The sequence below is a fragment of the Saccopteryx bilineata genome, chromosome 1, assembly GCF_036850765.1.
Source record: "Saccopteryx bilineata isolate mSacBil1 chromosome 1, mSacBil1_pri_phased_curated, whole genome shotgun sequence".
Taxonomy (NCBI): Eukaryota; Metazoa; Chordata; class Mammalia; order Chiroptera; family Emballonuridae; genus Saccopteryx; species Saccopteryx bilineata.
This window is the reverse complement of record NC_089490.1, coordinates 62,490,813-62,514,725: the sequence shown is the minus strand read 5'-3', so window position 1 is coordinate 62,514,725 and position 23,913 is coordinate 62,490,813. Positions and strand designations below refer to the sequence as shown.

General features: G+C 38.6%; 1 protein-coding gene across 4 annotated transcripts; it reads left to right on the top strand.

Annotated features, from left to right (window-relative positions):
• The first annotated feature begins 188 nt into the window (after nt 1-188).
• On the top strand, nt 189-19,105 carry SRSF12 (serine and arginine rich splicing factor 12). Of its 4 annotated transcripts, XM_066254250.1 has the most exons (5): nt 189-560; nt 12,283-12,389; nt 13,642-13,743; nt 13,891-14,032; nt 18,655-19,105. In XM_066254250.1, the coding sequence occupies exons 1-5, from the start codon at nt 496-498 to the stop codon at nt 19,022-19,024; spliced, it is 786 nt and encodes a 261-aa protein (XP_066110347.1). In that variant the 5' UTR covers nt 189-495; the 3' UTR covers nt 19,025-19,105. The 4 variants fall into 4 exon arrangements, with proteins under 4 accessions (XP_066110347.1, XP_066110348.1, XP_066110350.1 ...); XM_066254253.1 differs by lacking the exons at nt 189-560; nt 12,283-12,389 and adding an exon at nt 12,745-12,867 and having other exon boundaries at nt 13,632-13,743; XM_066254251.1 differs by lacking the exons at nt 12,283-12,389; nt 13,642-13,743.
• Nucleotides 19,106-23,913: the final 4,808 nt, after the last annotated feature.

Sequence of the window (23,913 nt, the reverse complement as noted above, 5' to 3'; positions counted from 1 at the left end):
AACGCGCACGGCCCACCCGCCGGACACCTTCCGACCGCGAACCCCAGGGCAGCCCCCCGACTAGGACCACTCCCACCGCAGCCTCTGCGCCGCCGCCTTCTCACATGCTCCCTCCGCCTTCCCAGTCCTCGGCCTCCAGCACCGCCCCCCGTGCACGCCACGACCCTGGACTCCTCCTGCGCCCCCTTCCTAGGTCCCCTCGGAGGCGGGCACCTCGTGCCTCCCACTCCTCCAACCCGTGGCCCAGGACCTCCAGCGCCGCCCCTCCCGGGCTCCCTCGGCCTCGGCCCCACCCCCGCGCCGAGCGCCCGGACGGGCTCGCACCGTTCAGCACGCCCCCCCCCCCCCACGCCCGCCTCTGCGGCTGCGCGCTGGCGGGCTCGAGGCCGAGGGGAGGGGGTCGCGCTGGGGGCCGGCGGAGCTGCGGTGGCGGCAACGAAGACGGAGTGAGTCCGGCGGCCGCGGGCAGGCCCGGAGGGAACGGAGGAAGCGGACATGTCTCGCTACACGAGGCCCCCGAACACCTCCCTGTTCGTCAGGAACGTCGCGGACGCCACCAGGTGAGCGGCGGCCGCCGCAGGTTGGGGCGCGGGGGATGGGCGGAGTAACGGCCGCATCTCGGAGCCGGGCCACGGCCCTCCTGGTCTGCCCCGCGCCCCTCCGCCGGCCCGGCCGGGGCTTCCCGCGGAGGCGCTCTTCCCGGGTCGTGGAGGAGCCCTGCGGCCACTCGGGGCCTGGGCGGGACTCGCGCCCCCGCCCTCCGGCCGGCGTTCCGCCCGGCGCCGCGCAGCAGCGCGTCCGCGCCCCGGTCGCCGCCCCGGGCGGGTGCCCACCCATCCATCCTGGGGAACCGGGGGCGCAGGCCGTCTCCGTCCCGGCAGCCGGGGCCTCCCGCCCTGGGCCGCGTGTTTTCGCTCGGGCGGGTGCCTGCGTTTCAGCCCCTTTGTCGCCGAGCCGCGGTAAAGCCGCGCGCCTTGCCTCCTAGGTGAAGAGGAATTGGGGATGGTGAGAACGTTTTACAAAATAATGCGTGCCTTGGTCCTTACAGTTTGCTCTTCTCATTCTCCTCTAGTAAAGGTGGTGCGGGTTAATTTCTTACTCAGTTTTATACTATGCACAGAGGATAACTTTAGTAATGAGATTTATGTGGTTATCTTTAAAGTTCTGAATACAGTATAAATATCCATTATGACCGTTTGAATAGACTTCCCTGGTCAATTTTTTATGTTCTTAGTCTACTCACTCCTTCATTAAGAATTCTGTCCACATAGTGCTTAAACATAGATCATAAGAAATAACTTCTTCATATATCACTTTCTACCTTATTAGGAGCCAGGAGGAATGACTAGGGAGCGGGAGCATTAATAGACATTTTCATTTCAATGGGCTCGCGTAGTTTACACGTCTTCCCCCAGCCTTCATAGGTATGCAGTAATATCTTTACTGTACAGAAGGGAAGGCTGAATCCCAGAGTTACAATGACTTATCGGGGCTTCACAGCCACGAATACATTGGAGTCCTTGACTCCAGAGCCATCTGTTCTAATCATCATTTACCTTTGAGGAGTAAATGTTAAGTATTTTTTTTTAAGATCCCTACTTTTATATATGCCACAACTGTAGACTGTGAGTTATTATACCTTAATTAACATCTGAAAGATGCTTGTGTTTACATTTCTTCTCTCAACCTGTTTATCAATTAATTAGATAGAAAACAAGCAAAAATTATAATTTGGGTAAGGTAAAAAAGAAAAAGTCCCACAGTTAAACAGACCACTTGATTACTGAATAAGCAACATGCCTCCCCAAGAGGAGGAGGCATGTATGTCTACAAAAAATGAGAGGTTTCCAATTCTAATGGCCACAGGGGCCAGCTAGGGTAATAGGAATGAGTGAAGTTGTCAGGTTATAAGGCACAGTAAGATGGTAGGAACTGTAGCAAATGGAAAAGAACATGTGCCATCTAATGGGGACAGCATTATAACTACTGTGTAGACATTTGGACTTGTTGCTGTATGGTCCTGATTTTCAAAAGACTTCAGAAACCTGTATTTTGTGTGTATAAATACTCCGTTTCAAAATGTTGACATTTATTAAGTTGAATCATACGAAATTCCGAGTCTTTTAGATTTAAAAGTTGTAAAATAATGCATTTGAGATTATGCCTCCTGGCAGTGTCTTTAGTTCGGCTGAAATGAACCCATAAAAATTTTTTAAAAAGTAAAAGCTGTAAAATACTGGCAGTTTCAAGTTTCCCTGTTTGTTTTTTTTATGTTTAATCATTGTGCAGTTCAAACAAAACACGATACAGGTGACACATGACCTGCAGGAGACATATGACCTCTAATCTATGTAGATAAACTATCTCTGAGTAATCAAGACTGATAATTGAGATTTATTGATTTCTTTTCCATTTTTCACCACTTCTGAATTCTGTTACTGAGCAATTAATCTAGAAGGATTGTATTAATAATAATACTTAACATTTTTATTGTTCCACTTATTTATGCATTCATTGGTTGATTTTTGTATGAGCCCTGACCAGAGGTTAAACCCCAAATTCTGGTGTATTGGGATGACGCTCCAACCAACTGAGCCACCCAGCCAGGGCCATTGTTAACATTTTTGAGCACTCGCTAAAAGATGAGGTGCTGTACTAAAAACATTTTATGAATTAAATTTTCACAATATCCTATATGTTTGTAACAGTCTCATTTGACAGATAAGAAACTCAATTTTAGAGAGATTAAGTATTTTACCTAAGATTGCACAGCTGCTGAGTAGTGTTATGAAAGTAGAATCACACATGTAACCTACACTAACCATTTTTTTGGACAAGGGTGGCACGCAGTATAAGTTTAAGTAGCAATATGACACGTAGACATTAAAATTATTAGCTTTAACATTTAATATGCTTACAAAGAAAATCAGTGGGATAAATGTAAAAACAAAACAAACAGGGTATATGATTTTGATTACATAAAAATAAAGAAAGGAAAAACTAGACAAAAATGAGCCTGACCAGGTGGTGGCACAGTGGATAGAGCATCAGACTGGGACACAGAGGACCCAGGTCCAAAACCTCGAGGTTACCAGCCTGAGCGCGGGCTCACCACCTTGAGCACGGGGTTGCTGGCTTGAGCATGGGATCATAGACATGACACCATGGTTGCTGGCTTGAGCCCAAAGGTCGCTGGCTTAAGCCCAGGGTAGCTGGCTTGAGCAAGGGGTCACTTGCTCTGCTGCAGCCACTGAGTCAAGGCACATGAGAAAGCAATCAATGGACAACTAAGGAGCTATAACAAAGAATTGTTGCTTCTCATCTTTCTTCCTTCCTGTCTGTCTGTCCATATCTGTCTCTGTCACACACACACACACACACACACACACAAAATACATTGTACAGTTTTATAATTTGTGTTACTATTTTTTTTTTCACTAGTAAAGTAAGAGGTGGATCAGGAAGAATGTTAATATCTGATTTTTTTTACTTTGTGGAAGGTAATTCTTAAAAAATCTCAGATACAGTTTTCTAATGGAACAACGTAATGTCCAAATCCCAAATACAACATTCCTGTTTTAATGCATAGTATGTTAAGTTGAGGAGCATTGATAAGTACCTCTCTTGGACATAGTTAGTAGTATTCTTTGGTTACAGTGGATATGAGGCTGTATTGATATTAACATTGATGATGGTGTAACAGAAGCATTCAGCAAGATTCATAATAAAAAGTCTCAGCAAGCTAGGAATAGAAAACACTTCCTGAGCCTATGAAAAAGTTATAGCTAACGTCATACTTAATGGTAACAACTGAATGCTTGCTCCCTTAAATCAGAACAAGACAAGAATGCCCACGTTCATGTTTGTTCAGCATTTTATTGCAGATCCTAACCAGTGCAACAAAACAAAAATTAAAGACATAAAAATTATAAAGGTGAAAGTTATACCTGTCCCTATTCTTAGGTGATATGTTTGTTTACATAAAACTATAGTAACTAATGAGTTTTAGTAAATTATCAGAATACAAAGTAAATTTATGAAATTCTGCTTCTATATATTAACAGCAAACAATTGAAAATAATAAAATATTTTTAAAATTCCATTTATCTTAGTATAGAAAACATACTTAGGAATAATTTAACAACAGAAAACCAAAATGTTGAAACCTTTGCATTGAGAACCACAACATATTGCCAAAAGAAATTAAAAGGATCAACAAAAATTGATAGATACCCCATGCTCTTAAATTGGAAGACAAGATAGTAAGTTTTCAGTTCTCTCCCAAATTGATTATATTATAGATTGAAAGGATTCCTGATCAAAGGCCTTTTTTTAAAATGGAAACTGACAAGTTAATTCTAAAAAATGTAAGGATAGCCAAGAGTTTTCAAAAAGGTTACTGAAGCTAGAAGACTTATACTACCTGACTTAGACTTACTAAAAATATATAGTAGCCTGACCTGTGGTGGTGTAGTGGGTAAAAGCATCTACCTGGAATGCTGAAGTTGCTGGTTCAAAACCCTGGGCTTGCCTGGTCAAGGCACATATGGGAGTTGATGCTTTCTGCTCCTCTCCCTTTCTCTCTCTCTCTCTCTCTCTTTCTTTCTGCCCTCTCTAAAATTAATAAATAAAAATTTTTTAAAAATTAAAAAAAATATATATATAGTAATCAAGACAGTGTGGTACTGGCCTAAGGATACACAGGTAGATCAATAGAACAGAATAGAGAGTCCATAAATAATCCACACTTTACAGAGTCTGTTGATTTTGACAAAGGCACCAAAGCAGTTTAGTGGAGAAAGAAAAGTCTTTTCAACAAATGATGCTGTAATAACTGGATATTCATATAGGAAATAACATTAACTGTAACCTTTAGCTCACATAATTTGAGCTAGATTATCATTTGAAATGTAAAAGATAAAACTAAAGCTTTTATTTATTTAGCTTTTTAGTTTATAAGAGAAAATTTATTTAGAAAGTTACAGGGGTAGAAGAAGTGTGCTGTAGAACAAAGGACCTCAGGAAACAAGTTAGGTCAAACTAGGGCCCTTGGAATTTAGGAGAGAGAGGTGAGGGAAACCAAGCCTGGGAGAAGGAGGTGGGGAAAGGTGCATGCATGCTCCATAGAGAGAGCTGTCTATAAAGCTTTTGGAAGAAAATGTAGGAGAATATTTCATGACCTGGGGATTGGCAAAGATTTCTTACAGGACAAAAAAGTAGTTACCATTAAAGAAAAAGGACTATTGATAAAATAAATTTTACCCAAATTAAACTTTCTGTTCATTAAAACATATCATTAAGAAAGTAAATAAGCCCTGGTTGGGTTGCTTAGTTGGTAGGAGCATCGTTCAGATACACCAGGATTGCAGATTCCATCTCCTAGTCAGGGCACATACAGAAATCAACCAATGAATGCATGCATAAATGGAACAGCAAATTGATCTCTCTCCCTTTCTCTTTTTTTTTTCCTTTCCCTCTCTCCCCTCTCCATCTTTCTCTCTCTCCCTCCCCTTTCTTTCTCTCTAAAGTTAAAAACAAAACAAAAAGATTGGTTAAAAAAACAAAGTAAATAGGCAAGCCACAGACTGAGAAAATAATAGTCACAAAAACATATCTGATAAGGACTTTTTTCAGAATATAAAGAACTTTTATAACTCATTAATAAAAAGAAACATTATTAAAATGGGCCAAAAAACTCAAGACAAAGACATTTCATAAAAAAACTATGTGTGGCCAATTAGCACATGAAAAAGTGCTCAGCATCATTTGTCATTAGGGAAATGCAAATTAAAACTGTAGTGAGGTTCCACTTAACACCCACTTGAATGGCTAAAATTAGACATAAAACCAAGTGCTGACAAAGATTGGCACAACTGTAACTCTTATACATTATTGGTGAATATAAAATGGCACAACCAGTTTGTAGAACTGTTTGGCAGTTTCATATGATTTGTTGCTGACAATATCAATACAAAGAACTAGAGCTAAATGGAGAAATCTCAATCTCAAGGGAGGAAAAGGTAAGGTGCAAAATTATACAAATAGTCTGATACCACTTACATAGAATTTGATACATATAAAATTGTGTCTATGGATATATGCATTTGCAGTAAAAATATATACTGTAGTTCTGCGGAGGATGGTGAACACCAATGATTGTTTCTAAGTTAGAAGTATATAATGTCTCATTTCTAAAAATATACTAAAAACTATAGCAAATAGGGCAATTATTGAGCTATAATAAATCTTCTTGGTGGATACCTGGGTGTTTGTTTTATTCCCTGTACTTTTATGAGTACATAAAATAGATTAAACCAATCTTTTAAAATAGATTACAACCAATATAAAAATAAATGAAAACAAAACAACAGCCGGCAGGTGAGGTAGTGGAGACAGTGAATGGGAGCCAGCTCTCTTGAGAAAAGATTTGTTCCTTTAGACTTCTGTCACCCTTAGCTTCTGAGACTCCAAGCCTTTGTAAAGCACATTGCTCCAACCTCCTTCCTTATGCTATCTAGGATCCTTTTTTCTATCAGCCACTCATATTTGGTTGGTGGGATGATTGCATTAAATGACATTAATTTGAATTCTATCTAGCTTTGCTATTGGCAGTGTGTACCTCTGGGCAAGGTAACTGCTCTTACTGTCAGTCTCCTTAACTATTACATGGTAACAATAATGTGTTCTTCACTCATTAATACAGTAAATATATTGAGTACCTAGTTTGTTCCAAGCAACTATGCTAGGTACTAAGATGCTAGCTACACTGGTGGAAACACCTACTTAAAAGTGATTCTTAACCCTGAGTTGTAGAATTGCCTATAAAGTTTATAAAAATTTTAATAATATTGGGACTCATCATGGTCCAGGGTTGATGCATCAAATTAGAGTGCCTGTTTCTTTAACATTCTTTTCAAAAATAACTTCAGTATTCAGGAATGGCTGAGAATCTTGACCCTATTGTCTGTGTTTTACGGGAGTAAGAATTGTGTTTTTCTTGTTCTCTACCATACCTTAGAGCTTGACCTATAGTGCTCAGTAAATATTTGTTGAATGAATGAAAGAAAAAGACATTGTCACTGCCCTCTAAAGCTAGTATAGTAATCTCTGAGGGAAGGCAGACAAACGTTACAATGAGTACTGAATGAAATAAAAATATTTAAAAATGAAAATATTTATAAAAATAATAAAAATAGAGTATGTCATAGTATGGACTGCACCTACTGGTATACAGTGGCTACTTAGTCAGTGTTAGTTGAATCTTTATGCAGTAATTCTGAAATCCACATCTCTAGCTGTAATTGTAATCATTGACTTCTCTAGTCTTGAAAATAAAAGAAAATAATACAATTTATAGAATCACAATTTTCAGTTGCTTATAGAACTCTAGTCGTTATCCCACCATCACCTCAAATTCTGCATTTTAAACCTGAAACAACTTTTGCCTCTCTCCTCCCTCTTCTAACTTTCTTTTCCAGGTAGCTAATTTTTGGCAGCGACACTGTCTTTCTTCTATTTGTCCAAGCTAGGACCTTTGCAGTCATCTTTGAGTCTTTTTTCTGTACAATGTTTTGAAGTGTTCTTATTTTTTCTGAGGCATGTTTTTTGCACATAGCTTGATGCTGTCTTTTAAAATCTCCATGAGGCAGTGGGCTGTAGTTGGAGACTAGTGGCCTGACCTGTGGTGGCGCAGTGGATAAAGCGTTGACCTGGAACGCTGAGGTTACCGGTTCGGAACCCTGGGCTTGCCTGGTCAGGGCACATATGGGAGTTGATGCTTCCTGCTCCTCCCCCTCTCTCCCCCTTCTCTCTCTCCCCCTTCTCTCTCTCCTCCTTCTCTCTCTCTCTCTCTCTCTCCTCTCTCCTCTCTAAAAAATTAATAAAAGAAATTAAAAAAAAAAAAAGAGGCCCTGGCCGGTTGGCTCAGCGGTAGAGCATCGGCCTGGCGTGCAGGGGACCCAGGTTCGATTTCCGGCCAGGGCACATAGGAGAAGCACCCATTTGCTTCTCCACCCCCCCCCTTCTCTCTGTCTCTCTCTTCCCCTCCCGCAGCCAAGGCTCCATTGGAGCAAAGATGGCCCGGGCGCTAGGGATGGCTCCTTGGCCTCTGCCCCGGGCGCTAGAGTGGCTCTGGTCGCGGCAGAGCGACGCCCCGGAGGGTCAGAGCATCGCCCCCTGGTGGGCGTGCTGGGTGGATCCCGGTCGGGCGCATGCGGGAGTCTGTCTGTCTCTCCCCGTTTCCAGCTTCAGAAAAATACAAAAAAAAAAAAAAAAAGAACAGACTAGTGGCAGGCTGTGGGAGCTTGATTCCTAGCTCTTGTCTCTTGCTGGCTCAGTGACCTTAGGTGAATTCATTCGTCTGTGCCCTAATCTGTAAACAACCATAGAGATGTGAGAATTAAGTGGTCTTAAGATGGGGGGGGGCTAACAGATAAATACACTGTAACTGTCAGCTATTAGTGCTAAGTATTTTGTCTCTTAAGTTTAATTGTAGCTCCACAAAGACAAGTAGACTATATATTTCTTTGGTATCCCTCTTAAATACCTATCACGTTAAAGGGCATATAGGAGGCTCAAGTATACAGTGGTACCTTGAGATACGAGCAGACCAACAGACAATGTTTTTTGAGATATGAGCTGCTATTCAGTCCTTAATTTTGTTCGAGATCAGAGCGAAGTCCCGAGATACGAGTCGTGATTTGGGAAGCTGCCGCTAGTTGGCGCATTGGCGCACGGGTCCAGTATTGGCAGCACAACACCAGCATCTTGTTCTTTCTCACGTGTTACCTGCAGAATCAAGTCGAATCTCGTGCGCTGCACTTGTTCTTGCATCATTTTTGCACTTTTTACTAACTATTTTTGCGTGCTATCATGGGGCCAAAGAAAGTTAGTGTAAAGGACAGTAGTGAGAAGAAGAGAATGATGTCGATAGAAGTAAAGCAAGAAATAATAGAAAACATGAGCGTGGTGTACGAGTGATTGAATTGGCAAGGTTGTGCGACTGCAATACATCTACAATTTGTACCATCCTTAAACAAAAGGATGCCATCAAAAGTGCAAATCCAGTGAAAGGAACTACAATTCTGTCCCAGTTAAGGACAAATATTCATGAAGAAATGGAGAAGCTTCTGCTGGTGTGCGTGAAAGAGAAAGAGCTGGCAGGAGAGACAGTGACAGAGACTGTAATATGCAAAAATGCACGTATTATTTATGGCGACTTGAAGAAGAAAGAACCATCAACCTCAAAAGAGGCAGCAGAAGATACGTGTAAGGCAAGTCGCGGCTGGTTTGAAAATTTCAAGAAGAGATCTGGCGTCCACTTGGTGGTGAGGCATGGTGAAGCTGCGAGTGCTGACGTTAAGGCAGCTGAGGAGTACATTGCATGTTTTGCTGCGCTTATAACAAAGGAAGGCTACATCCCCCAACAAGAGTTCACTGTGACGAAACAGGATTGTTTGGGGGAAAAATGCCCCGGAGGACTTTCATTACCACAGAGGAGAAGAAGCTGCCAGGCCATAAACCGTGAAGGACCGTCTGACCCTTGCATTTGTGTGTGTGCAAATGCTAGCGGTGACTGACTGTAAAGTAAAGCCACTGCTAGTGTATCATTCTGAAAATCGTTGAGCCTTTAAGACTCACAAGATTCTTAAAGCAAAACTGCAGGTTATGTGGCGCACCAATGCTAGGGCATGGGTTACGCAGCAGTTTTTTATTGAATGGGTAAGTCTCGTCTTTGGTTCTGCATTGAAGAAATATCTTCAAGAAAATAAACTGATGAAAGCATTACTAATCCTTGATAATGCTCCAGCCCACCAACCTGGTCTTGAAGATGACATTCTTTTTTTTTTTTTTCCTGAAGTTGGAAACGGGGAGGCAGTCAGACAGAATCCTTCATGCGCCCGACCGGGATCCACCTGGCACACCCACCAGGGGGCGATGCTCTGCCCAACTGGGGCATTGCTCTGTTGCAACCAGAGCCATTCTAGCGCCTGAGGCAGAGGCCACAGAGCCATCCTCAGCGCTCAGGCCAACTTTTCTCCAATGGAGCCTTGGCTGCAGGAGGGGAAGAGAGAGCCAGAGAGGAAGGAGAGGGGGAGGGGTGGAGAAGCAGATGGGCGCTTCTCCTGTGTGCCCTGGCTGGGAATCGAACCTGGGACTCTGCACGCCAGGCCGACACTCTACCACTGAGCCAACTGACCAGGGCCGAAGATGACATTCTTGATGCATTCAAATTCATGAAAGTCCTCTACCTTCCACCCAACATGACTTCAGTCTTGCAGCCTATGGATCAGCAGGTCATTTCCAACTTTAAAAAGCTTTACACAAAGCACTTATTCCACCGCTGCTTTGAAGTGACTGAGAATACAATTCTAACCCTTTGAGAGTTTTGGAAAGATCACTACAACATCGTGATATGTTTACGTATTATTGACTTGGCATGGCAAGCAGTTACAAGAAGAACCTTGAACTTGGCATGGGAAAGGTTATGGCTTGATGTTGTTGTAGACAGGGACTTCGAAGGATTCGAACCAGAGACCAAGACCAAGGTAGAAGCATTGGAGGAGACTGTGTCCCTCAGAAAGTCAATGGGTCTGGAGGTAGATGAAGGTGATGTAAATGAGCTCGAGCTCGTTGAGGAACATGAGGAGGAACTCACAACTGAGGAGTTGAAGGAGCTACAGATGATGCAACATACGGAGCTTCTGCAAGAGATTAGTAGTGAGGAGGAGGTATATTTGGAGGAAGTGATTTCTGCACGTGAAATTAAAGACATGCTGGCAATGTGGGAGAAGCTTTCAAGTTTCATTGAAAAGAAACACCCAGAAAAAGTTTCAACTGGTCGTGCTTCAGCACTTTTTAATGACACTTGTTTGTCACATTTCCGTGCCTGACCTGTGGTGGCGCAGTGGATAAAGTGTCGACCTGGAAATGCTGAGGTCGCCGGTTCGAAACCCTGGGCTTGCCTGGTCAAGGCACATATGGGAGTTGATGCTTCCAGCTCCTCCCCCCCTTCTCTCTCTGTATCTCTTCTCTCTCTCCCTCTGTCTCCCCCTCTCCTCTCCAAAAATGAATAAAAAAACCCAAAAAACTGTCACATTTCCGTAACATTTTAAAAGGCAGGCAAAAGCAAACCTCTTTGGATAGATTTTTATTCAAAAGTCCTGCAAGTGAAAGTGCTGAAAGTGCAGCCAAAAAGGCAAAACAGGTGATGATTAAATGAAAAATAGTAATGTTAAGCTTAGGTTAAGTTTAAAGTTAAGAAAGTGCATTTTTTTTACAGTTAAGTTTTTGTGGTTTCATTTTAAGTAAAGAAAGTAGTTTTAGTTTTGTTTAAAGTAAAGAAAATGCAGTTTTAGTTTACATTTAGTGTTAAGAATGTGCGGTTTTAGTTTACATGTCTACACTACCTGTATCCCTTCCTCCCTCCCTCCTCCTCCGCCATTCACCTCCGTTAGCAGCACTCATCTGTCTCCAAGGTAAGAATACAGTACTAAAGACACTTTTTTCTTTTATTTTATATATCTTGTTATGCATTGGTAAAGTATGCATGTGTGTTTCTTAATTTAAAATGTCTTTTTTCATAATTTAGGATGGTTTGGGGATGTTTCACAGGGCTGGAACAAATTAAATCTATTTCAGTTATTTTAAATGGGAGAAATTTGATATATGAGTTGACTGACTTACGAGCTCGGTTACAGAATGAATTAAACTTGTATCTCATGGTACCACTGTACTTGTCAAATTTGAGAATATAATATTTTGCTTTATGTTTAATAGTAAAACATCCATTTTTCTTTAAAGCCTGAGAAATGATTTTAGGATTTCTTTAAAATCTAATTCTTGCTCTCTGAAAACAAAATTAACATAAACATGAAATTATAGTGAAGCCAATGAATGTGTTCCTAATGAAATAATAGTTAATAGTTAGAGCTGTTTATATTGACAGTTGAAAATCTTGGAATAACTTTCAAGGGTAGATGTGCTGGGTCAGTGTTTCCCCAACCTGAGTAGATATAACAGCCACCCGGAGTGCTGGTAAAAGTACAGCTTTCCAGCCCCTAGTCCAAACTTCTTGAACCAGAATCTTCTAAAGTAAGGCTTGATAGTTTTTCAGCTTTCTTTTTTATTTCATTTATAAACCCTGGGTGAGTCTTAAACAATTTTAGATAATGCCAGTCTCGATAATGTACTTTCTTTTGAGGGTGTTGACTAGATTTCTGTAGGCATGATATTTTAATCCAGCTATTCATATTTCTTTGCCTTATTTCTAAAACAATTCAGGCCTGAGGACTTGCGTCGTGAGTTTGGTCGGTATGGCCCTATAGTAGACGTTTACATTCCACTTGACTTCTACACCCGCCGCCCAAGAGGATTTGCTTATGTTCAATATCCTTTGTTTTACTGTGTGCATGTGAATGAATGTACCACATACATGTGCATATTACATATATATATATATATTCAGGAGCATATGAGATTAATATTGTCTAATTAAATGTGTTTATTTCTTTATCTCAGAAAATGTAAAGCAGTCCACAGTAGCTGGCAAGCACCCCCCAGTTTGAACCAACCTGTTAGCTAGAATCCAAGCATAAACCGAGCAGGCGAGACAAAAGGCATCTAAAGTTCAAGCATCAAGGAGTAAAGAGGGAGGGTGGACACAGATATAAAGACCTGGAAGAGGGGAAGTCTTTATCAAGCAAAAGACTAAAGCCAACACCAGGTTGAGACTTCGGCTTTCCTACATTTACTCAGAGTTCCAGAGTCAAAGCCAAGTCTGATTTTGTTGGTTCTTCATCTCTTATAAAGTCCATCTTGCAAGCCTTAAAGAGTAAAGGTCAAGGTTCAAGATCAAGTGACATTGAGGTAATTGCCAAAGTCTCATTTTGTATTGCATTTCTTGAGCTTTTTGTTTCCTATTTTTAGAAAAATTAAACCAATGAATAACCTCCTGAAATACAGCTATTCATTTTATGTAGCTTATTTCCATTATAGTTAGGTTTAATATATAATTTATATAGTTAAGGGAGTTTAGTGTGTTACAAACCAATATATGTAATTCTAGATGTTCAGAGATTGCTTTTATGTTTCTCTTATAATTATATCCCAAGTAATAAAAGCATAAAGGTATTTAAAAGCAGTAGGTTCAAAGGTAAATATGCTCATTTTTTAAAAGGACTAAATAAGTTTTGAAAATGTATTTTAGGTTATGTGCATGCAATTTTGTTTATAAGTAATTGCTTCAAAATGTCATAATTAAAAAGCTTGTTATTGAAAGGGTAATTTTAATTTTAGAATACAGGCTTCTGCATGCTGATTTTTTTCAATGAAAAACCTGATGATTTTTTTACCTGAAAGAAGAGAATGAGTTCTAGCGAATGTTGGACCATTTTTTTCTCATAAAGTCTCTGAAAGTATACATGCATATTGCAACTACACTATTGTATACATTAAAAGGATAGTTGCATGTTTGGTTTTGTTCTTTTTATTTTTAGACTCATTCTTTTAAATCATAGTAGGCATATAAATTTAGTAATTTGAACTTGTTTTTCCTATTTCATGTCATATAAATAATTATTTAAAAAGAACGTTTTTTACTTGATATCTGATCTTCAAAGTGTCCTTAACAGCTAGTCATATTTGAAGATGTTCGCGATGCTGAAGATGCTCTTTATAATCTCAATAGAAAGTGGGTATGTGGCCGTCAGATTGAAATACAGTTTGCACAAGGTGATCGCAAAAGTAAGTGTGACTAAACATTAGATCTTGTTTGTTCAGCAGAATGAGTTTCAGCAATAACAGATATTTTTGTTTAAAATTTTTCAGAAAATAATACTATTTGAGTGTTTTTCAGGTAATGAATTACAAGTCTTGCACTTCATATTCTAGCACCAGGCCAGATGAAATCAAAAGAACGTCACCCTTGTTCTCCAAGTGATCATAGGAGATCAAGAAGCCCCAGCCAACGGAGAACTCGAAGTAGAAGTTCTTCATGGGGAAGAAATAGGAGGCGGTCTGATAGCCTTAAAGAGTAAGTACAAAATACAAGAGGATTGAAAACCTAATTTTTACTTTTTCTGGAAAATATTTTAGAGTTTTGAAAAACAGGCCACCAGAATCACAGAATCATTTTGTTTAATATTTATAAAAAATCATGTCTTGTAGAAAGATTAACTCAGGTTTAGAATACCTTCCAGTGTTTTGATTTTATGACAGACTTAACCTTTTTATTTATTTATTTTATTTATTCATTATAGAGGGGGGGGAGAGAGAGAGAGAGAGAGAAGGGGGGAGGAGCAGGAAGCATCAACTCCCATAGGTGCCTTGACCAGGCAAGCCCAGGGTTTTGAACCAGCAACCTCAGCGTTTCCAGGGTGATGCTTTATCCACTGCCACCACAAGTCAGGCCAGACTTAACCTTTTTAATGGAAAGATAATATATACTGAAAAACAGCAAAAAATTTTAAAATGTATACCTGACAAATAAAAGTAAGGAATTTTAAATAAATAAAAGTTTCCTAAATGAACCCAACAATTAAGGATGTTGAGTTCTGAAGAATGCTGAGTTCTGGTGATTAAAAACTCAAGGGAAGGAAGTTGAGATTAAAATTAATGATGTAGATAGTACATATAAAATGAAAGTTTTATATATCAAAGATGAAATGAGATGTAAAATTGTGCCTTAAGCAGCACTGTCTTAACATACTGAGTATCCAGTAGTCATGGTAGAAAGACTTAGTTTATAAAAGAAAAAAAAAGAAATGGCCCATTTGATTCATAAAGAATATAAGTTGTGGCCCTGGCTGGTTGGCTCAGTGGTAGAGCATCGGCCTGGCGTGCAAGGGGTCCTGGGTTCGATTCCCAGCCAGGGCACACAGGAGAAGCACCCATCTGCTTCTCCACCCCTCCCCCTCTCCTTCCTCTCTGTCTCCCTCTTCCCCTCCTGCAGCGAGGCTCCATTGGAGCTAAGATGGCCTGGGCGCTGGGGATGGCTCCTTGGCCTCTGCCCCAGGCGCTCTAGTGACTCTGGTCGCAATAGAACGACGCCCCGGAGGTGCAGAGCATCGCCCCCTGGTGGGCAGAGCATCGCCCCCTGGTGGGCGTGCCGGGTGGATCCCAGTCGGGCACATGCGGGAGTCTGACTGTCTCTCCCCGTTTCCAGCTTCGGAAAAATACAAAAAAAAAAAAAAAAAAAAGGATAGAAGTTGTTATGCCTGACCTGTGGTGGCGCAATGGGATAAAGCATCAACCTGGAATGCTGAGGTTGCCGATTTGAAACCCTGGGCTTGCCTGGTCAAGGCACATATGGGAGTTGATGCTTCCTGCTCCTCTCTCTCTCTCTCTCTCCTTTCTAAAAATGGAATAAATAAAGTCTTTAAAAAAAAGAATATAAGTTGTTAAAAAAAGGAATATATTGTTGCCAAATGCATTAGAGCCTTAGTAACCAGTTTTTCTCCTGATTGATCTAAAAAAAAGGTAGATATTCCATCATTTTCTGCCGCCTTTTTGAAGTAAAGTCTACTTGGCAGGAGAAAAACAGAAATCTATTGTTGTAGATCATCATGGAGTATCAGGAATAGAAAGAACGACATCTTGCAAGATAATGCTGTTCTGCTTTGTATTAGTTATAAGATCATTGCTTAACCTCACTGACCTTAGTATTTTCTATCTGTAAAATTATAGAGAAGGTAAATCTTACTTAGCTCTTAGGGTATTCTTGTGCATCAGATTTTGTATGTGTGTGTGCACACAGGAGAGAGAATACAAATAAGCCTAACATGTACTATACATAGTATATATACAGTATATGTGATATTTCCTTGAACTAAAAATGTCTCTTGTCCTCAGTAGATATAGAAAAAACTATTTTGTTACTCTCAGTAGACTATAGGCTGTTTGAGGAGCAAGGACTTCTGTCTTATTTATACCTACATCCCTCCCACTTAGCAGTAGTCCCTACCTCAAAGAATGTTAAAATATAATTCATTTTTTTTTCTGTGCTATATTTTTGTTTTCAAGGACAGCATTCTATTTTTTTTCTATAACTATGTACCACAGGAATGAAGTTTAATGATTTCTAAAAGACTTTTTATTTCAGAATACATTCTAGGTCAATGTGTTTTTCCTTTTCAGTGCTTTTTATTCCTTCCTGTAGTTCCATGCTTCTATCTGGGGTTGTTTTTCTTTAGCCTTTAAGCTTTTTTATTATTTCATATGGTAGTAGGAAGGTCTGCTGGCAGTGAATTCTTTTAGCTTTTGCTTGTCTGAAACATCTTCATTTTATATTCATTTTTGAAGGATATTTTTTCTGGGATGGATTTGTATGTTGGCAGGTACTATCCCCCCTGCCCTTTTTTTTCTTTAATAATATTTTTCCATTGTTTTTCTGATATCCATAGTCAGCTAGTATTCTTACTCGCTCCTTTGAAGGTAATGTGCTTTTATTCTTTAGCAGATTTTCAAATTTTTCTGACTTTAGTTTTCTGCAATTTCATTGTGATATGACTTGTATAGTTTTCTTTGTACTTATTCTGTGTGGGGTTTACTGAGTTTTTTGAAATTGTGAGGTGGTACTTTCTGTTGGTTTTAGAAAATTCTAGGACATTATCTCTTCAGATATTGCTTCTGCCTTAATCACTTCTTTTGGCTATATAAGTATGTTCCAGATATCCTATATGTTCTGTTCTGGATTTCATAAAATTCCCTTTTCTCTTACTGTGTTTCAGTTTGTTTTCCTAATAATCTTTTTCCAGTTCAGTCTTTCTTCTGTTGTTTCTAGACTGCTGTTAAATCCATTTAGTGACTTTAATTTCAGATATATATTTTTAGTTCTGAAGTGTCCCATTTGTCTCTTTTTATAGATTCTAAAATTCTTTTAAAGTCTCCTTCTTTTTCATGTTTTATCTTTTTCTCTTAGTTTTTAAGACGTATTCAAATAATTTTAAAATTCCTGTCTGAATAACACTAGTATCCAACTTATTTGGGGTCTAGTTATTTTGTCTTTTATTTTCCTTAGTTTTTTAACCTATTTCTTACATACCTCATAATGTTTTTATTGAATGTTGAACATTGTTGATGAAAAATTATAGAAGCTTTCAGTGCTGCTGTCCTGCAAATAAAGTTTTTTTTTTCTAGCAGGCTGAGTATTGGCCAGATCACCTAGACCCTTTCAAGGCTTAGTTTGAGGTATTGTTAATGCTGATCTATTTCAGCTTTACATTTATTCATAGGGCATGGCTCTTATCTGAAGGATTCTATATACCCTTACAGCTTCTTAATTGAAAGGGTGGGTTATTTCTTAAGGCTCCTTAACCTTTGGGGGCTTAAACTCCAGCCTCTGTCCACAGCACTATGTGATAAAATTTCAGCTCAGTTATTGGATCTTTTTATTTTATTGATTGATTTCAGAGAGACAGAGAGAGGAAGGAGGGCAAAGAGAAAAGCATTCATTTGGTGTTCCACTTTAGTTGTACATTCATCATATGTTTCCCGGATATGTTTTGACTGAGGATTGAATCTGCAACTTTGGTGGTTTGGCACTACACTCTAACTGACAGAGCTAACTGGCCAGGACTCAGTTATTGAATCTCCAGATGCAATTTTGTGCTGACCTCTTAGGAATCATCCTGTGCATGCAAAGCTTAGATAGCCAGTGACTTGAGAATTTATATGCAGTTTTTAGGGTTTTGGTGTTTGTCTGCAGTTCTCTCGTCTCTAGGATTTTTTTGTCTGCCAAGTCACAGCTCCTTTGGTAGTCCTGAATTCTAACTTCTGTCTCTTCAGCTTAATCAAATAGTCGAGGATTTTTCTCTGTATCGTGGGATTTTAAGATATATAGGTATTTTTATATATTTATTATCTTAATTATTTAGAAAGTGTTTAAGAGCATAGGAAGTGTTTATAAGAGTGGGGGGGAAAAAGAGTGTGGGGAGGGTTTATAAAGCCTTAAAAATATATAAAAAATAAATATAAGGCCATTACTTTGCGTATTTTCAACCTATCTCAGGGGGTTCTGGAACCTAACCCCTGCGATAGACTAGGGACCACTAGTAGCCATTTTCTGGTTGGTCCTAATTCTGCCATGCTGGTATTAGGCAAATGGTCTGAGTAAAAGGGTCATGGCTTATAACCCCTTAAGTTCTTCTTGTGTTCGTTATTCTCCAGTGCCTTCAAAACAGTTGTTTTATAAAAATGTTGTCTAAGCTTATTTTATTTAACTATTTTCTACGGGAAGACTGTTTATTTTTTCATGGTAGAATTCAGAAGTTCTACATCTAGATTTTTTGTTGTCATAAGCATTATTTTATGAACTTTAAGTAATTATTTCTTTTCTCTCTTACCTTTTCTCTTTTGCTTTTTAATATCTCTTAGGAGTTGTGTAACCCAGACTAAATATGCATTTTTAAGAACTGACCTCTGTCATAAGATATATTTAGCAAAGTAAAAATATTTTGGTTATATACTCTAGAATAACAGATATTACAAACTTGTTATGTTTGAACCAAAGGCATGCATAATAAAATTAGATTTGTTTCTTTTAATTTATCCAATAAAATCATAACTAATATATAATTTCCTGCAAATGTTTTTTCTAATCTATTAACTGTTTTTGTGTGAACTATATACTCTTATTAATTTTGTGGATGTTTGCAGGTCTCGACACAGGCGATTTTCTTACAGCCAGTCTAAATCTCGCTCCAAATCACTACCAAGGCGGTCTACCTCAGCAAGGCAGTCAAGAACTCCAAGAAGGAATTCTGGTTCTAGAGGACGGTCAAGGTCCAAGTCCCTAGAAAAAAGGTCCAAATCAATAGGAAAATCACAATCAAGTTCACCTCAAAAGCAGACTAGCTCAGGAACAAAGTCAAGATCACATGGAAGACATTCTGACTCCATAGCAAGATCCCCATGTAAATCTCCTAAAGGGTATACCAATTCTGAAACTAAAGCACAAACAGCAAAACACTCTCATTTTCGATCACATTCCAGATCTCGGAGTTATCGTCATAAAAACAGTTGGTGAACAAGAGAAGAGTGCTAGGTAGTCTTTAAGTTATTAAACCTCTCATTATGTTAAATAAAATTCTTCAAGGCTTACAGAAAATGTGAGTTGTTACTAGTTACTTTGGGCATGTGCAAGAAATAAAATCTCTCTAGCTTTGGGTTGATAAAATATTTGGTCTCAATTTAAGGGTCCACACCACAAATTATGTGTTTAATGTCACCATTTTATGGACCATTTTTTTGTTTACATTGTGGCAGAAGGGTACTTTTCAAAGGAAATGGGTCAAATGGAACTAATTTAGAAAATTCTACTTGGATATTAAGTACAGTAGCTCCCCCCTTATCCATGGGGATATGTTGAGAACCTAGTCGGTTTGATGCCTGAAACCACAGATTGTACCGAACTCTAATGTACTATGTTTTTTTCCTATACATACATACCTGTGATAATGCTTGATTTATAAATTAGGCACGGTAAGACATAACCAACAACAATAATAAAATAGAACACAATAAAAGTTATGTGAGTGTGGCTCTCAAAATACTGTTCTGTCCTCACCTTGTGATGATGTGAGATGATTACAGTGCCTATGTGATAAGATGAAGTGAGGTACTCAGAACTGCACACAATTTAAAACTTATGATTTATATCTATAATTTTGCATTTGATATTTTGGACCACAATTGATCTTGTATAACTGAAACTGTGGAAAGCAAAACCATAGATAATGGGGGACTACTGTATTAGTAATAGTAATAATACCTTTTACAGAAATATTTTTTACTTTAAAGCACTTACATGTAAAAAGTAGTTATGACTATAATTGTATAGGGCAGACTTAAACTATTTGACAGCTTTTGTCTCTTTTGTGTCTTTTGTTTAAACTTGGGTCAATTCCTGGTGCATACATTAGTTCATATTACAAAATTCTGACATTCCTAAAAGTTGAATTTGTATAGAAATCAAGCATTCAAAAGATAATCTCTCCTAAGCTCAAAAAGGTTTTATTTTTGTTGCGTGGAAAAGCATAGGTAAGTTGAATTAAATTGCATCTTGTACTATGTGCATTCACTTCAGAAATAGCAAAACATTTTAAAAATACTGATAGTTGAATGGTTTGAAACTGCTCTTAAAAATTGCAACACTCACAGTCCAAAAATATTCGTATTAAGCCTTATATATTTAAAGAGTGGTACTTTTTGTATAAAAATCATATTTTATACCATTATTTCTACATACCTGCTTTTCATCTGTTTAGTTTTTTTTTATTTTGGAGCTCTAGGTTAAGACTTTAAGTTGTATAGACTACATCTTATTACCTTTGAAAGTATTTAGTACCCTGTATTAAGAAACTCAAGACTGCATTCTCAAAAAAGACTTTGCAGTATTCGGATTTACGTTGTACTGCTCTTCATTTTTTAGACCAAATAACTTTATTGTTATTGCTTTTGTAGTTGTTAAAATTGAGAATTTCTTTAAAATGTGTTTGTAGTTTACGTTTTTCCTAGAGTTTTGGTAGTATTTGTGATAAATATGATTATTATAGGGAATATATTTATAGAGTCCTACTTGTGTACCTGGTTGAATTATATTAAAAATTTTAAAGTTTTCAGCCCATACACTTAATATTTGTATCTAGAGTGCTTAAGAAGAAAAAAAAAACACCTTAATTTTACCATATAGGGGCCAGTGTTGCTTCTATTTGTTTTGAATAACTTTTTTTTATTTTGCATTTTAGATCTTATGTGTAAGAAACAATTTTACAGAATAATTTATATACTTGTAATATTTGGGCAAGTACCATAAATTCATGTGTACTGTACTTCCTGAATAGAATTTCTCTACTCATAGCAAACTGTTTCAAAACTACAACTTTTTGAAGTGTTCAGCTGTAATAAAATTTAGTTATAAAATTATGTGGCACTATTGAAAATTTAAGATAATCTGAAGTAAGAGCAAGACAATTATTAATAGTAATCTTTTATGTTTTCTAAATAAATGTTTGGTTTACATACATATTTATGCAGTCATTCCAAATACTAACTAGGATTTGATTATAGTGTCTATACTCTGCATTTAATCATTATTGTAGTAATAATAAGGCAGTGTTTCTGAACATGCTTTAATCCTTTGACTTACCCTCTGATTTGGTTTTCTGTTGAAAAGGTATGTAGGAGGATACTATTTGATTTGGTGAAAAAACTGGAATGATGTTAGTTCAGACTTTTTTGAGCATGTTACTGTGCTTGGCTGCTCTGTAAGTTTTGCATTATTCACTCATCACAACAGCTTTGTTAGGTAAATACCACTGCAGATACAGAAAGTGAGGTGCAAAGGGTTTAAATGACATGCACAAGGTCAGCAGCTATTAGACTTTGGAGCTGCAGTAAGTGGGGTGGTTGTGTTGGTTGACTGGGCTCCAGACTGCCTTTTTGTGACTGCTTGGAACAAAATAGTCTTTGACAAGATATGTGATAAACTAAGTTAATGTTTAGAGGGAAAAAGGAATGGAATTTGGAAAAGAAATTACAGGCTTCAGTGAAAATAGGTTCCAAGACTTAGTGAAAATTGATTGGAAATTGTCCTGGTACCCAGGAAAATTGTCTTGTTCTCTGGATATATCTATTCTGGGGTCACGTTTGTTACAAAATTATTTCTTGGGCTATTTAAGAGAGGATACTTATGGTAAGAGTGTTAATACATAAAGTAAATGTTTTATATATTTATAATTTTTAAAGATAATATGTTTACTCAGGTACTTCCCAAGTTTAGTGTAGGGCGCTACCTATCTCCATTTGTTCACGATGATAGATAAGTTACTGATAAAGCAAGTTAAGATGACCGCTACAATTGCTTGATTACTTTCTCCCCATAAGCAACACACACTTTTTGTAAAGGAGCTGATATTTTGCAGCTGCAAACAGATAATGGTGGAATATGCCAAATTTTTAATTTGGAGTCTAGGATTTAATCTTGTGCCACTGGGTCAGTTCATTTTTAAATGTAAATTATTAGCTAATTTCAGGACTTGTTATTTATAGTCGTTTGAGATGCAACTATTTTTTTTTAACAATGTAAGTTTTTTTTTTTAATGTTTTTTTTTATTTATTCATTTTAGAGAGGAGGGGGAGAGAGAGAGAGAGAGAGAGAGAGAGAAGGGGGAGGAGCAAGAAGCATCAACTCCCATATGTGCCTTGACCAGGCAAGCCAGGGTTTTGAACCGGCAACCTCAGTGTTTCCAGGTTGACGCTTTATCTGCTGCGCCACCACAGGTCAGGCCGAGATGCAACTATTCTAAGGCATACTGTTGTATTACAAATTAATAATTTCTGCCTTTATTCTAATTCCATTGAAGAGGCAAAATCAGTCAAAATTTAAAGGAAGAAGTATTTAGAAATATTTTTGCAATTCTAAATTATGCTAAAATTGTGATTTCTGCCTGACCTGTGGTGGCTCAGTGGATAAAGCGTCAACCTGGAAACACTGAGGTTGCCGATTCAAAACCCTGGCTTGCCTGGTCAAGGCACATATGGGAGTTGATGCTTCTTGCTTGTCCCCCTTCTCTCTCTCTTCCCCCCTCTCTCTAAAATGAAAAATAAGAAATTAAAAATATATATTTTAGCCTGACCTGGTGGTGGCACAGTAGATAGAGCGTCGGACTGGGATGCGGAAGGACCCAGGTTCGAGACCCCGAGGTCGCCAGCTTGAGTGCGGGCTCATCTGGTTTAAGCGAGGCTCACCAGCTTGGACCCAAGGTCGCTGGCTCCAGCAAGGGGTCGCTCGGTCTGCTGAAGGCCCGTGGTCAAGGCACATGTGAGAAAGCAATCAATGAACAACTAAGGTGTTGCAAAGCGCAATGAAAAACTAATGATTGATGCTTCTCATCTCTCTCCGTTCCAGTCTGTCTGTCCCTGTCTATCCCTCTTTCTGACTCACTCTCTGTCTCTGTAAAAAATAAATAAATAAAATTAAAAAATATATATATATATTTTTAAAAAATTGTGATTTCTTAGAGTTAAAAATGAAATTCATTTTCCAAAGAGGGTGGTAGAATATTTGGAGTCATGTGTAAATAAATACATGCTCCTTATGTACTATAGTCTGGTGTAGAGGATCATAACCTGTTGTGATGGAACAAGGGGCTAGGCCCTGTCGATTTTCAAACAGATCTGTCACTCCCAAGAGTTTAAGGACCAGTGGCTCAGAGAGAGATTGTATGGGTTTTCAGAGTCAGAACTCATCTATATTTCATTAGAAAACATTTTCAAGTCATAAATGAAGATTATGCCCCTTGGCATCTAAATCAGTGGTCCCCAACCTTTTCTGGGCCACAGACCGGTTTAATGTCAGAAAATACTTTCACGAACCAGCCTTTAGGGTGGGACAGATAAATATATCACGTGACCGAGACAGTCAAGAGTGAGTTTTAGACGGAAGTCACAGAGGGAATCTGGTCATTTTTAAAAAATAAAACATTGTTCAGACAAATATAAATAAAACGGAAATAATGTTATTTATTCTTTCTCTGCGGACCGGTACCAAATGGCCCAAGGACCGGTACTGGTCCGTGGCCCAGGAGTTGGGGACTACTGATCTAAATCACTCCCTTGATAAAAATAAGGTATTTATGATCATAGCGATAAATCTGGCATTGGCCTACCAGGTTGGTTTAGGTCCTCTGGAAAATTTATACCTTTTAAAAGATGTTCAGAAGTTAAAGATAATTGAGTCAGAAACCTTTTTAGAAATATATTTCCTGCTAGAAGTTAGATATTCCATGTTGATTTCAACTTTTTAAGTTAAAACAGTACTTTAATGACAAATACCATTTATTTAAAGGAATCGTAGAGAAAGTCTTTTCCCTGAATTCTATTTTGTGAGAAAGTTTATATGATTAGTCCTTCTTG